The sequence below is a fragment of the Ictidomys tridecemlineatus genome, chromosome X (genome assembly GCF_052094955.1).
Source record: "Ictidomys tridecemlineatus isolate mIctTri1 chromosome X, mIctTri1.hap1, whole genome shotgun sequence".
In the NCBI taxonomy this organism is placed as follows: domain Eukaryota; kingdom Metazoa; phylum Chordata; class Mammalia; order Rodentia; family Sciuridae; genus Ictidomys; species Ictidomys tridecemlineatus.
The window spans coordinates 29,494,552-29,509,890 of NC_135493.1; the positions used below are offsets into that span (position 1 = coordinate 29,494,552).

General features: G+C 35.4%; 1 protein-coding gene across 2 annotated transcripts in view; it reads left to right on the top strand.

The window, feature by feature from the left end:
* Cul4b (cullin 4B) overlaps positions 1-14,983 on the top strand; it is a 44,228-nt gene extending 29,245 nt beyond the window's left edge. The window contains exons 13-21 of one of the 2 annotated variants that reach the window (XM_013356035.4): positions 709-813; positions 1,278-1,388; positions 1,821-1,912; positions 3,141-3,248; positions 4,413-4,526; positions 5,485-5,590; positions 6,880-7,052; positions 9,154-9,306; positions 13,614-14,983. In XM_013356035.4, the coding sequence (XP_013211489.1) occupies positions 709-813; positions 1,278-1,388; positions 1,821-1,912; positions 3,141-3,248; positions 4,413-4,526; positions 5,485-5,590; positions 6,880-7,052; positions 9,154-9,306; positions 13,614-13,709 (1,058 nt within the window). In that variant the 3' untranslated portion in view covers positions 13,710-14,983. The remainder of the gene's footprint in view (positions 1-708; positions 814-1,277; positions 1,389-1,820; positions 1,913-3,140; positions 3,249-4,412; positions 4,527-5,484; positions 5,591-6,879; positions 7,053-9,153; positions 9,307-13,613) is intronic. The other variant, XM_005319349.4, reaches the window with a different exon arrangement.
* The last annotated feature ends 356 nt before the right edge of the window (positions 14,984-15,339 follow it).

Below are 15,339 nucleotides of genomic sequence, written 5' to 3' on the forward strand. Positions count from 1 at the left end.
TGTCTTAGAAATGGGGCAGGGTGCTATTTCTAGAGGTCCAAAGTTAGGGCTGCAGGAAAGGTATACCTGAAATTAGTTGCCAGTGAAAAAGGTAAAAGTCTAGAATGAAAATAAACCTAATAATCTGGGCCCATTTTTTGTACATGTCTGGTATATACTGCAGTGCTTCTCAGGTCATCCCATTCATGTACCTATTAATGTCAGAGGAGGAGTAATACCCTAAGAATGTCTAGGGTCCTCTGCCAAAAGGATGGAATTTGCTGAAGTCTATTTTTGTTCATCTTTAAAAGTTTTACAAATTTTTCCTTCTTTGTAGTGTATTTGGTTTATTGTAATAGCAAGTAAGTTTTAAGAATGCTTATCATCAGTGCAAAATGGAAACTCGAAAAGATGTTCTAAGTTTTTTTTTTTTTTTTGGTAATTTCAGTTACCCCATACATATCTCATTTTAATAAACATCATTATAGTGGGAAATACACTCAATCTGGAATCAGATGACTTGGGTTTGAGTTCAGGTTCTAGTGTTTAATAGCTCTGTGACATTTAACAGGTTAATCAATCTCTCTGACATGGGAGACCTTTTAAAAATGCATCTCAGAAACACTCTAAAACTTGGTGTATCATACGCCTTTTTGTGTATGTATAGTACCCAATACTTTATGGATACCCATGGCCATTAAACAACAAACTCTTCCTCCTTCATTTTAGCTAAGTATGTAGATTCAAAGCTTCGTGCAGGAAACAAAGAAGCTACAGATGAAGAACTTGAGAAAATGTTGGATAAAATTATGATCATATTTAGATTTATCTATGGTAAGTATAACTGTTTTAATATTTTTCTTTTAAAATAATGCATTCAGAAACTAGCAAGTATAAAACCTGGAGGTACTATTTGGAAATTAGAGGGTGAATAATGTATTTTATTCTTTATATTTAATTCATTAGGGATACTTGAGGAATGTTATTTGTCTTAGGCTTTGACTTTTCTGCTATTAAAAGCCTGGATTTTTGCTACTTGTTTTAACCTCTTGAATTTTGTTGTTAAAGCTACCCAACAACTAAAGTTTTTCTTAAGTTACTGCAATTTCAATTCTTAAAGAACTTTTGAAATGTCTGTCAGAGAAATTAACTTCTAATGTTCTTGCATTAACAAACTTGGATAAAATATATGAAATAAAATAACCTGGAATGCTGCTGTTATTGATTAAGAATTTCAAAGCCATTTGTCAGAACTGTAGTTAGAATATTATGAGTGTTGTATTTTTTATTTAATATAGGGAAGGATGTTTTTGAAGCCTTCTATAAGAAAGATTTAGCCAAGCGCCTATTAGTTGGAAAGAGTGCATCCGTAGATGCTGAAAAATCAATGCTGTCCAAACTTAAACATGGTATGTTTTCCATTCTCTCTATTTCTTCTCTTTAATTTCTAAGGGGAAATGTTAGCTTAATTTTTACCCTTGATTGATTGCCTTTTTTTTTTTTTGGTCAATCATGTATGTGTGGTGAAGACAAATTAAGTAAGCTCATGAGGTTTCCATCCTTATGTACATGTCCACTGCTATTGCATTTTTTAAAAATAAAGCATTGTTCTTGTTTTTAAAAAAAAGTCCCCATGTATCTTATATATAAATAATAGATAGGGTTAGTACAGTTTTTAAGAATTTGACACTGAATTAGTGGGGCATATACTTTGGTTAAGGATTTCTTTTTATTCTTATGAATAGCTATAGATTATATGTCAAGCTAAATTTTTGTTTTTCATTTAAATTCTTTGTTTTTATTGCCTTAAAATATTATAAATGTACAAACATCTTTAATAGAATGTGGAGCTGCTTTTACCAGCAAACTTGAAGGAATGTTTAAAGACATGGAACTTTCTAAAGACATCATGATTCAGTTCAAACAGGTAAAAGTGAGTTAAACTCTTACTTTATTCCTCAAACTTGAATACATGTAGTTATTTCCTTGTGGCAGTTTGTACTAAAGAGAATAAATAGAAACAAATTTCTTATAAGTACTTTATAGAAACTTAAATGATATTCACAGTAGAGGAAAAAACATCACCAGTGAAATGTAAGTATATTTGACCTACTTTAGGATTTATTCTTAATAAATGCCCAAGATAACACAAAAATAGAAATAAAATGTGTTGAACTGAGTCAGCACAAGAAAAGTTGTGGTTATTCAGTGGAAACGGGGCTTTCCCAAGCATCTAATCGCTTCATGATTTGCATGTTCAGAACTCAACAGTGGGGCTGGGGGAAGAGGTGATAAGGTGGTTGTATAAAACTTTTGGGGACCTCAACAATGAAAAGCTAGATCTATAGTTTTGAAGATGTAGGTTGAAAGTATTTTTTAAATATTTAATAACATAGTCTGGCATAGTGTAGTGCATACCTATAGTACCAGCCATTGGAGGGTAAGGCGGGAAGCTTACTCAAACCCAGGAATTGGAGACCATCCTGGGTAACATAGCAAGACCCCATCTCAAATAACAACAGCATAGGTGATAGTGATGACAAGTTAGATTTGCTTCTCTTAGGGTTTTAGTAATAACTTATTTACCATTATATTGATAAAGGTGGAAATGAAAGCGAAAGATCAAGGATAATAGAATCTGTATCCTGTAACAGCTACAAAGTAGGGTTTATCTGCTTTGCCCTTTCCCCCCTCTTCTTCCTTTCTAACTTCAGGTCATCCCCTGCAAAAAGGCAGTGGAGCAAGTGAAAAACCGGAGACTTGGGCTGGCTGGTGGGGTGAGGAATGGGGGTTGCTACAAGGTGTTCCAAACCACATAGGGGTCTCCAAAGGTGGGGACTGCTGGTGGTATTGGGGGAAAGAAAGGAGAAGAGATTCTAAGCCCAGCTTTATGTGAAAAGTTATTTGAGTTAATAATGCCTAAAACAATGGTCTTGGATTCTTGTATGCCAATGTGTCGAGATATTAACTTATGCACCTTTCCAGTGCATTTTGTGTAGGCTTCATTTAAAGTTCTCTTAATAGTTGCCCTTTATTTTCAGAATGGTCAATATTTGCATGTATATTTGTAATGAGGAACTTCTTAAATGAGTCATTATTGTGACATGTATGCACTTGTATTGTATTTTAAGATCTCAGTGTATATGTTGATCTTATTATAGTATATGCAGAATCAGAATGTACCTGGGAATATTGAATTAACTGTGAATATCCTGACAATGGGTTATTGGCCAACATATGTGCCTATGGAAGTCCATTTGCCACCGGAGGTAAGATTTACTGTTTATGACCTGAGTTTAGGCACAGTAATCATGATACTTTTGTTTGTTATTTTAAAGTAGATGCTTTGTAGGGGCTGGGGTTGTGGCTCAGTGGTAGAATGCTCGCCTAGCACGTGTGAGGCCATGGGTTCGATCCTCAGCACCACATAAAAGTAAATAAACAAAATAAATGTATAAAAAGAAAAAAATAAATATAAATAAATAAAGTAGATGCTTTGTAAAAGCCTATGTCAGTAAACACACCAACAACAAATGCCAAGTCTTTTAATATTCTTGTATATCTATTTCAAAATCTAGTTTAGCACTTAGCTAATGATGTTGGGTTTCCAGATTGAGGGCTAATTGTTTTGACTCTATCATTTCCCCAGATTATATCCCTCACTTCCTAGCTGTCAAAAAATTTTGTCCAGGGGCTGGGGTATAGCTCAGTTGGTAGAGTGCTTGTCTCACAAGCACAAATCCCTAGGTTCAGTCCCCAGCACCACAAAAAAAAAAAAGAAAAATTCTTGTCCATTTTTCACCTACAGGCAGGATTACTGAATTGATGGCTGCTTGAGTAAATCCGTCCTAACTCCTGGGAAAAATGTCTAACTCAGGAATGAAACCTAGAAGATGGGTTAAAGCTAGAAAGGGAGATATTAAGAATTCTCCATAGAGATAACTATGGAAGAGAGTAGATTTCCCTCAGTAACAGGGAGAATATGGAGAAGAGGAAAAAAGTGTAGAGGCAGAGCTTTAGAAAAAGCTTTAGAAAAGACTTAACATTTGACAGATGGTAGGAAGAGGTAAGAAAGAAAACCTGTCAGTAAACACACTTGGCAATTGTTGGTGTGTTTACTGACATAGGCTTTTAAGAGCAGAAGCAACAGTGGTAAAGGAATCAGCATAGTGTGGAGACACAAAGCTACTGGTGATAAATGTATCATAAGAGTGCATGATTAAATGGTACAGAGAGATCAAAGAGTAAGAAGGCTGGCAAGTGCATTAGATCTGGTGGTTGGGAGATAATTACTGTACATTAAAGTGATTGGTAGACCTACTGGATATAGTGTTTAAAACTTCAGAAATTCTTACATATGAAGTAAGTATAAAGAGTGATGAATGTGGTATTAGGTACAGAGCTTAAATGAAGCCTTATTTTATTTACTTTAGATGGTAAAACTTCAGGAAATTTTCAAGACATTTTACCTAGGCAAACATAGTGGCAGGAAACTTCAGTGGCAATCAACCCTAGGACACTGTGTGCTAAAAGCAGAATTTAAAGAGGTGAGTACATGTTCCCAAAACTTAAGTTTTCATTTTTATCTTCAGTATGGAGGTCATCCTTCTTCTAGTATTGTTGTATAAAGGCATCCTAGTCATCTGTTTGACAGCAGTTATTACTACGGTTGTGTGTATATTTTAAGATTGTGATCTTTTTCACAATTGATTTGGTTCTTCTTCAAAAATCAAAAACAATAATTTTCCCCCCACCCTTTCCCACCTGTGGATGAAGAATTCACATTGTGACTTCTTGACTGAAATCTTCCTATTGGCCAGAGCTAAAGAATAGAATAGGAGTTTAGGGGAACAGTTCATGTATCTAAATTTCAAAAAACTTGCTGGGCGGGGTGGCACACATGGATCATGAGTTCAAAGACAGCCTCAGCAAAAGCAAAGTGCTAAGCAACTTAGTGAGACCCTGTCTCTAAATAAAATTCAAAAAAGCGCTAGGAATATGGCTCAGTGTTTGAGTGCCCCTGAGTTCAATCCCTGGTACCAAAAAAAATATATATATATATATATATATATATATATATATATATATATATATATATATATATATATATACTCCCATACTCCTGCAGCTTTTTAAAATTAATCCGAATCAAACAAGTCAAAAAATGCATTTGAAATAGTGATTTGTTACTGCTTGTGATGAATGTCTGTAAGGATAAATGAGCTGAGTTATTAATTTTCATTACTTTGCTATTCTATTTTAATTATAAGGCTTAAACTGTTAAGAGATTAACTAATCCTTCCCCTTATTTTAGGAAGGATCATACCTAAACCCTACACTGAACATACTGTATTACCACCTCAAGTGGTTTTTCTGAATAATGTTAATCCGTTTCTAAACCCACTAATTAAAAAATGCTTTTCCTATGAGAGATTTTTAGTTTGATTAATATTTTATGGTTTTTGTAAAAAAAATTGTGGCTAAACATTGCTGTTTTTCCAACAGGGTAAAAAAGAACTCCAGGTCTCTCTTTTTCAAACACTGGTGCTGCTAATGTTTAATGAGGGAGAGGAGTTCAGTTTAGAAGAGATCAAGCAAGCTACTGGAATAGGTTTGTATTGAACCAGTTGTTTAGCAAGCATTATTAGGTATCCACCATGTGCATACAAATACATTAAAGTCTGTGGAGGATACAAAGGAATAATCTCTCTCTTCCATACTCTTAATGTAACCATGGGGAAAGAGAGAAAAGGCATTTGAAATAATTTCAAAACAAAGCCCAGCATGGTGGCTCATGCCTATAATCCCATTGGCTTGGAGGCTGAAGCAGGAGGATCAGGAGTTCAAAGCCAGCCTCAGCAAAAGTGAGGTGCTAGCTAAGCAGCTCAGTGAAACCCTGTCTCTAAATAAAAAACAAAATAGGGCTGGGGATGTGGCTTAGTGGTCAAGTAACCCTGAGTTCGTCCCCATTACCACCTACCCCAAAAACAAACAAACAAAAACAAGAGATAACTTGAGACTGGCACGGTTGAGAAAGCCCTCATGAAGGAAGTAGAACTTGAGCTGGATCTTTAAGTTTTGGTCAGTGAGAAGGCATATGAGGCAAAGGGAAATTGTGTGAAAAAACTTGGTACTTAGGAGTGGAGACAACATGGCAGGAATCATGAAGAGTTTAATTGTAGCATAGAATAGTGAGCTACAAAATTCAATTGGTAAGATAAGGCCTGGTAAATCTAACAAATGAAATGTACATTATAGGATCTCATGTGGGATGTAATAGAAGTAACTTACTTGGACAACTTACCTGGAATCAGTAGACAGGGGAACTTGGAGGATGAAGATATTTTAATCTAGAAGCTATTGTGATAATTCAGGCATAAAATACTAAGGGGCTTTGACTAGAATGAGGCCAGTGAGAATGGAGAAGAGGCATCTCAAAGGAAGCAGCTGTTACATGCATGGAGGAATGAAGAAGAAGAGTTAAAAGATGATTTCAGAGTTTTTCATCATAGTATGTTGGTAGTTAGTATGTTAGTGGTATCACTACTAACAGTTGGAAAGAGAATGCAGTTTTATGGGGAAAGAAGGATGTACTGGAGTTATGATAGTAAGACAGCCTGGAGAAAGGTGTCCTTTAAACGCAGGACTGGAGAGAAGTCAAATGTCATTTCAGATTTGGTATAGTTATCTACATGGAATGATAATTAACACCTTTAGACAATGACCAGGAAAAATATTATTAGATAGGACATGGACAAAAATATTTGGTGACCTTGGGTGGGGGGAGAAGTTTGAATAGAGGGGTGTGGATGGAAGGGATGGAAGCTAGATTGAGCTTGAATGTTCATGAGGTTCATGCTGATGAGCTGATAACAGATAACTAAATTGCTGTTTCTTTAGAGGATGGAGAGTTAAGGAGAACACTGCAATCATTAGCCTGTGGCAAAGCTAGAGTTCTGGCAAAAAATCCAAAGGGCAAAGATATCGAAGATGGTGACAAGTTCATTTGTAATGATGATTTCAAACACAAACTTTTCAGGATAAAGATCAATCAAATCCAGATGAAAGAAACGGTAAATCTTTTGCTTTGCTTTCTCCTAGTCCTAATACATAAGAATTCTATATGTTCATAGTAGAAATTTACAAAGATTGTATACCTTAATACATTCTCTGTGCCAATATCTAATCTTCCATATTTGATTTGGGGTTTTCTTTTTGTCTGGGAGTATTCATGATTGGGTTGATAGCCAGTGTAGTTTTATATCCTGCTTATTTCATTTAATTTTCAACCTTGAGAACTTTTAAAAATATTTTTAGCAGTAGGTGGACATAACTTTTATTTATTTTTTTATGTGGTGCTGAGGATCAAACCCAGTGCCTCCCATGTGCTAGGCAAGCATGCTACCACTGAGCCACAACCCCAGCCCCAACCTTGAGAATTTTTCTATGCTTATAAATATCTTCAAAAGTGACAAGTGATTGCATAATATTTTGTTTTAGATTGCCATTGTAATTTGTTGATTCTTTGGCACTGAAATTCATGACTTTTTTATGTGGAGGTTGAGGGGGGGTCTCACTGTGTTGCCCAGTCTGGTCTCAAATTCCAAATTCATAACTTTTTAGTATTATAAATAAATCTGTAAGAAATGTCCTTGTACCTAAAGCTTAATCTCTCTGATCTTTCCCTTATGATAAATTCATGGAAGTCAATTTTTTTAGGTCAAACAATGTGAACATTTTAACAATCTTAGCAAATAATGCTATATTCCCCACTATTAAGTATAACTATAATATGCTAATAAAAACATAAAAAATAATGCCATATTGTGTTCTGTAAATTCTGGACCAATTTATTCTCTGCCCAGCAGCATAAGTGCCTGTCTTACTGTGCCCTCACTAGCACTAAAGATTATATTTTCTTTCTTTCTTTTTTTCATTCTTTCTTTATATGTGGTGCTGAGTATCAAACCCAGCACCTTGCACATGCTAGGCAAGTACAACCCCAGCTCAAGATTATATTTTCTTTTTTAAATCTTTGCCAACTTGCTTGTTGAAGAATCTTAATGATTTAGTTAATTATTTCTTTGATTAACAGTGAAGTTAGATAGTTTATTTTTGCCATTTGAATTGTAAGATATTTTATTAAGGAAACCAACCACAACATCCTGAACAGGTTGGCTTCAGTTCCAACCAGGTATAATGCAATACTGGGGGAAAAATTTTAATGTGAGACCAGGGTCAGTATCCTCAAAGAAGTTCCTTTTTCACACATACATCAAAGCATGATGTTAATGTAAAAGAATACCTTGTCCTGGGGCTAGGGATGTAGCTCAGTGGCAGAGCACTTACCTAGCATGTGTGAGACAGTGGGTTCAATCCTCAGCATCACATAAAAATAAGTAAAGTAAAGGTATCGTGTCCATTTGCAACTACAAAAAAAATGTTTAAAGAAAAAGATTACCTTGTCCTTACTTCCAAACCATTTATGCTATACCAGAAATTAAACTGATGCAAAAAATTCAAATCGTTCTTTCATTTTAGGTACTAAAGGTTAACATTTTTACTTTAGTATCTGGATTGGCAAACTGACTCCTAAACACCTAAATTTGTGTAAATCTTGAAGGGATGTAAGTACTAATGGAATGTATTTGAGGTTTATATATTGCCAAATGAAAATTACTTTTCAAAGACTGACTTATTTTTCTTCAGTCAGAAACTGTTATACAGCTGTTTTTATACAGAAATCTAGTGAACAAGCTCTTGTACTGGTACTCATAAGTTTATCAGGAAGAGAACAGTAAAAGAAAATGGTAACTGATAGAGCATGCTAATAATCCCACCTACTTGGGAGGCTGAGGCAGTAGAAAAGAATAATATGTTAAAATCTGCATCAGCCCTCTGTACTTCCAGAGAAAATCAATTCAAATAAACTGGTATTGGCTTTACTCCATTAGTACAAGGCAATATAATTAAAATAGGGAGGAGTTGTGTGAGTTTTTTCTGTCTTTTCTGTTTTCATAATCACTGGGATTATCACTTATTTAGATAATTCAGTACATGTAAAACCAGAAGAATGTCGTGTCCCTAATTTGCAATTTTTGTGAGTCATCAAGTTTCATTTCAGGTACAATTCTTTCTTAATTTTAGCTTTTTTGTTGTTTTTTTTTTTTTTAGGTTGAGGAGCAAGCAAGCACTACAGAAAGAGTATTTCAAGATAGACAGTATCAAATTGATGCTGCAATTGTTAGGATTATGAAGATGAGGAAGACACTTAGTCACAATCTCCTTGTTTCTGAAGTGTACAACCAGTTAAAATTTCCAGTTAAGGTAGGTACTTATATGTTTTCATGTTAAGCTTGCTATAAATAAAAGAAAATATATTCAATTTTTGAACACTAATCTTACAAACTCAGATTAAGGCCTTAAGGCCATTTAGAGAAACAAGTTTTAATTTCCTGTGCTTATGCATATGATTAAAAAGAAGACTTTGTTGGCATATGTGGGCAGCTATGATGAAAAGGAAGCAACAATTTATAGAAGCCCCTATACCTGAAAGTTTAATGGCTAACTGGATTATTGACATTCTCAAGTTTATTCAGTGTATTTCTTTCGAACTTCTTTTCTCCTTGAAATACCTTGGTGCCAGGCATGGTGTTGCACACATGTAATCCCAGTGGCTCAGGTACTGAGGCAGGAGGATTACAAGTTAAAAATCTAGCCTCAGCAAAAGCGAGGTGCTAAGCAACTCAGTGAGACCCTGTCTCTAAATAAAATACAAAATAGGGCTAGGTATGTGGCTCAGTGGTTGAGTACCTCTGAGTTCAATTCCTAGTACCCCCCGCCCAAAAGAAAAAGAAACACCTTGGTATTTGGTAGGTTTGATTATTTTTTAGGTTGCATTAAGTCTTACATTTAGTTAGCTTATATAAATGTTTATTACAAACTGTACAGGGGATAGCATATAGTCCATTGGTAGAGCACTTGCCTACCACATGCAAGCAAGGTCCCTGGGTTCAATTCCAAGCACCAAACAAACAAAAAGAAGCCAAAACAAACTTATGTATAGAAAACTAGTTATCGTTAAGTGACTTTTTCATATTTCACATTTTTATTAACATGTATTAGTTATACATATTAATGGATTTCAGTGTAGCTGTACCATTCATGCATGCAGCATGCACTGATCAAAACTAACCTCCTTTTAGTGTCTTATAAAAATTCTAGCTAGCTGGGCATGGTGACACATGGTTGTAAATCCCAGATACTCAGGAGGCTGAGGCAGAAAGATTCCTCAGCAAGTTACTGAGACCATATTTCAAAATAAAAAAGGGTCAGTGATGTAGTTCAGTGGTAAAGTACCCCTAGGTTCAATCCTCAATACTGCCCCCCCCCCAAAAAAAAGAAAAAGAAAGAAAAGTCTGGCTGTAGTTCTGGTAAACTGAAATTGGCAATTAAATGTATATGTTTTCATGTAAACACTCAGTAGTAAAGATGCTTAGACATTATGGTATTCTGAACTATTATCTTAAGTTTTAGAAGATTCCTAAACACTTAGTATAGTTTGAATAGACTCCTGGATGTTGGAGTTCTTAAGAGCTTTGGACTTTGATAAATCACTTGACCTTGTTTCTTCTTGTAAAATGGAAATAATAATTGTATTTATCCTGTAGGATTATTGTGAGGCTTAAAGGAGATCATGAATATAAAAACAAATTTAACGTGGATTTGGCATATAATAAGCACTCAATAGCTATTAATTCTAATAAGATAGGTTTTTTCTCTTCTCCAAACCTGATACTGCCTCATTACCACATTCCACCCTCATGCTCTGCCTAATAGTCATTTCATCTCCAGCCAGAGAGAGATCACTGCTAGGAAGGTAGAAGTGTCGTCATAATGTGGCAGTAGTCTAGGTGTCTCATCATAGTTAACAAAAAAATCTCTTGATATTCAAACCTTGGGATTACTAGATGGAATTTTTAAAAATATTTTGAGAGTTTTTCATTTTGTTTTTTTTTTTGTTTTGGTGGTACTAGGGATTGAACACAAGGCTTCATGCGTGCTACACAAGCACTCTACCACTGAGCTATATCCCTAGCCCTTGTTTTGTTCTTGAGACAGGGTCTCACTGTGTTGCCCAAGCTGACCTTGAACTTCTAGGCCCAAGAGATTCTGCTGCCTCAGTCTCCTGAGTAGCTGGGGCTACAGGTGTGAGATACCCTGCATGGCTTTTCTCCTCTTTATCCAGTGTTTATGGTCTGAAAAATCCCCTTATTAACAAGCAAGATTATAAAGTTAGCCCTCCATCTATGGGCTCTACATCTGTGGATTCAACCAACTGACAATATTCTTTTTTTTTTTTTTGTACCAGGGATTGTACCCAGGGGTGCTTAACCACTGAACCACACCCCAGCCCTTTTTATTTTTTATTTTCAAACAAGGTCTTTCTAAGTTGCTTAGGAACTTGCTAAGATGCTGAAGCTGGCTTTGAACTTGAGATCCTTTTGCCTCAGCTTCCTGAACCATTGGGATTATAGGCGTGTGCCACCATGCCCAGCTTGAAAAATATTCTTTAAAAAATTACATTAGCTGGGTGCAATGGTCCATGCCTGTATACTAGCTTCAGGAGGCTGAGATAGGAGGAGCCCTTGAGGCCATCCTGGATAACACAATGAGGCAGGCCCCCATCTCTAAAATAAGCAGAATTGTATCTGTACTGAACACAAACAGATTTCTTCTTGTCATTATTCTCTAAACAGTACATGAACTGTATAATGTAATGACTATTGGCATAGTATTTGCATTGTATTAGGTACTGTAGATAAACTAGAGATGATTTAAAATATACAGGAGCTGAGTATGGTGCACACCTGTAATCCCCAGTGGCTCAGGAGACTGAGGCAAGAGGATGGCAAGTTCAGGGCCAGCTGCAACGATTTAGCTAAAATAGAAATTTAAAGGGCTAGGGGCTAGGGATGATATAGCTCAATGGTAGAGCACTACTGGGTTTGTTTTCCAATACCACAAAAAAAAATACAAACATACACAAGTTTGTGCATAAGTTGTATACAAATACTGCAGCATGTGCAGCATGTTTTATAAGAATTTGAGCACTGGCAGATTTTGGTGTTCGGGGGTCCTGAAACCAATCTCCCACACATAATAAGGGACAAATTAGTATTCTTTTTATAGGCTAGATACACAAGACATTAGTACAATTTTGTCATCTCAAGAGCTATGTACAGTCAGCCATGAACACAAGCTGTATAAACATTATGGATAATATTTTTGTTGTTGTTATTACAATGCTGGAGATTAAACCCAGGGACACTTTACCACTGAGTGAAATCCTCAGCCCTTTTTATTTTGAGACAGAGTCTTGTGAAGTTCTTAGGCCTCACTAAGTTGCTGAGGCTGGCTTTGAATATGCCAACCTCCTGCCTCAGCCTTCCAAGTTGCTGGGATTATAGGGATGTGCCACTGTACCCAGCTTTCTTGATTTTTTTAAAAAATACTTAATGTTGTAGTTGGACACAATACCTTTATTTTATTTTTATGTGGTGCTGAGGATTGAATCCAGGGCCTCGCACATGCTACGACAAGTGCTCTACTGCTGAGCCACAACTCCAGCCCCCCCAGCTTTCTTGATTTTTAAACCACAAGTTAAGATTCTAACTAATTAGAACAAATTTTTAAAAGTATCAAAAAAAATGAAGATTCTGAAATCCAAATCAAGTATAGGAGTTGATAGTTAAATTAATTACATTAAACCTGAAATACACATGTGAATGATGATACTTCGTTTATTGAGCCATTTGATGTGTAGTATTCTTTTAAATAGTGATTTCCCCTATCCATTTTAAAATGTAATTTATATTAATGAAAACTAACTTGGAGACCTAGCTTTTATCCAAAATAAAGGTATATTTATCTTTTCAAACTACATTGCTTAGAGCTAAGTAGTATTTTTATAAACTCTAATGTGTTCCTCATGGGAAGTTATGAGAAGTTTGGTTTTGTATTTAATTGTGCAGAGGGTAGTTGCTTTAGGGAAGATCTCTTTAAAATAGAAAAGTGTTGGTGGCTTGGGGTTGTGGCTCAGTGGTAGAGTGCTCACCTAGCACGTGCGAGGCCCTGGGTTTGATCCTCAGCACCACATAAAAATAAATAAACAAAATAAAGATGTTGTGTACAATGAAAAAATAAACATTTTTAAAAACGGAAAAATGCTAGAAAGTATTGTATAATGATAGAGTACCCCATCAGTGTTCTGTCCCCAGTAGGTCACCCCACCACCACCACCAAAAGAAAAATAGTAAGGGATTTATGTAAATAAAAACCTAAAAGTAAGTAAATTCAATATATGAAATCTGTTATCCAAAATAGTTCTTTTTTTTTAAGAGAGAGGGAGAGAGAGAATTTTTTTTAATATTTATTTTTTTAGTTTTCGACAGACGCAACATCTTTGTAAGTGGTGCTGAGGATCGAACCCGGGCCGTACACATGCCAGGCGAGCATGCTACCGCTTGAGCCACATCCCCAGCCCCAATAGTTCTCTTTTTAATGGGGTATTGCTAAGTGGGCTTTTGCTAATGATTATTAGCTTTGCATTTAAAATTTGCCTTCTCTTACAGCCTGCTGATCTTAAGAAGAGAATAGAATCCTTAATTGACCGGGACTACATGGAAAGAGATAAAGAAAACCCAAACCAGTACAACTATATTGCATAGAATGTTGACCTTGGTGTCATATGCAGTAGACAGTGGATAAACTAACTTGTTGATCCTATATTATTTGACTTCTTTTATACTACCGATGACCAAATGAAGCATTGTAATGGAAATAGTTGAGTGGACTTTTTCTCAGTGGTTAACATGCCCATTTAAAGAGTAATACTTACCTTAAGAAGAATGTTGTTGAACTCTTTGCATGTTATTTAGTATGATGTGCAGAAAACTCTTAAGAAAGTACCCGGTCTTCGTGATTCCTCTTTGGAACTGGGGAAGAGGTCCCTATGGCTATTATAAAGGGCGGGGGGTTCTTATACACCATTATGAAGCAAAATGTTTATTTGCTTAAATTCTCATTTAAAGATACTTAAACTGCATGCAAACTTTATTTACTGTACAGAGTTCTGGATGTATTTATCAAATAGAAAAACCACCCTGGACTTGGTTGTTCACCTGTTTTGTGATTTCCCTTGAAAAGAAAAATAAGTTGTCATAGCTATTGATATTTTACTAGGTAATGTTCTGTTACACTGAAGGGGATGTTTTAAAAAAAGCTTATTTGGAAACAAGTTTTCAAGTAGGGTAACAGTTGCTTACATAGTATCTTGTATATTCACATCCTAAAATTTTCCATTTATGAGTATGGGATGTGTATATATGGCTTAGCCCCAAGTTTACTGTGCTGATTAACAGGTACTTATAAAATAGCTAAAATTAAAAGATCGCTGATCAGTCATATTAGAGGAACATCAGAGGAAAGAAAAATCCAACTCTTTCTTCATATTAAAAGTGCATACAATATAAAAATTGCAAAAGAGACCAAAATCAACATGTTGTGTAAATTATTACAGGAGTGAAAATTCATCAGCTAGTTTTCAACTTGATTTAGACTTTAAATGTTTTTGGACAGTTCTGTCTTTATCTTGGACCAATTGTAGATTGTTACAGGCTTCCTAGGATTTAGCATTCCAATTTTCTCTACCAAAGTGTGAATTTTTTTTTTTGAAGCATCCCAGTTCTTCTCTTTGATAAATGAGCCTTTTAAACCATTTTGCTAACATCTTAAAACTCTAGATATAAAGGTCTTCCCTCATTTTCCCCACACAACCCCTATTTAGAAATTTCAATTTCAAGTTCTGTATTCCTTTCAAAATTGCTTGAAGTTAAAGAGTTCTCATAGCCACTGGACACCTTTTCAGGGAATGTCCCAAGACTGTTCACACATAGTATTGTTCTTCAATTGATAATGTGAGTAAAAGGCTTCATTACCATCAGTGGGATTTTGTTTTGTCTCCTCGTTTGTTTTTTCCTTGAAAAAGGTATCAGTCATGGAAGATGCAGAAAGTTGTTTTTGGTTTTTTTTTAATTAGAACTTCTTTAATGCTTTTTGCAACAGCATATTTCCTTCCTGTTTGGAGCCATTAGGAAAGAAGCCTAGTTCCTAACCTTCAATTGAGGAGACTTGGGACTCTTCTGTCTACTATTGATTATTTTATTGAGTTCTCAAAGACCTGTGGCCAGCTATATATATATATATTTTTTAAGTTGCCTCTTTTTTCTCTAATTGCGTCAACTTGCACACTGTTGTCTAACTGCATATAGTATTTTAGAATTCCTTCTTAATTCTTTT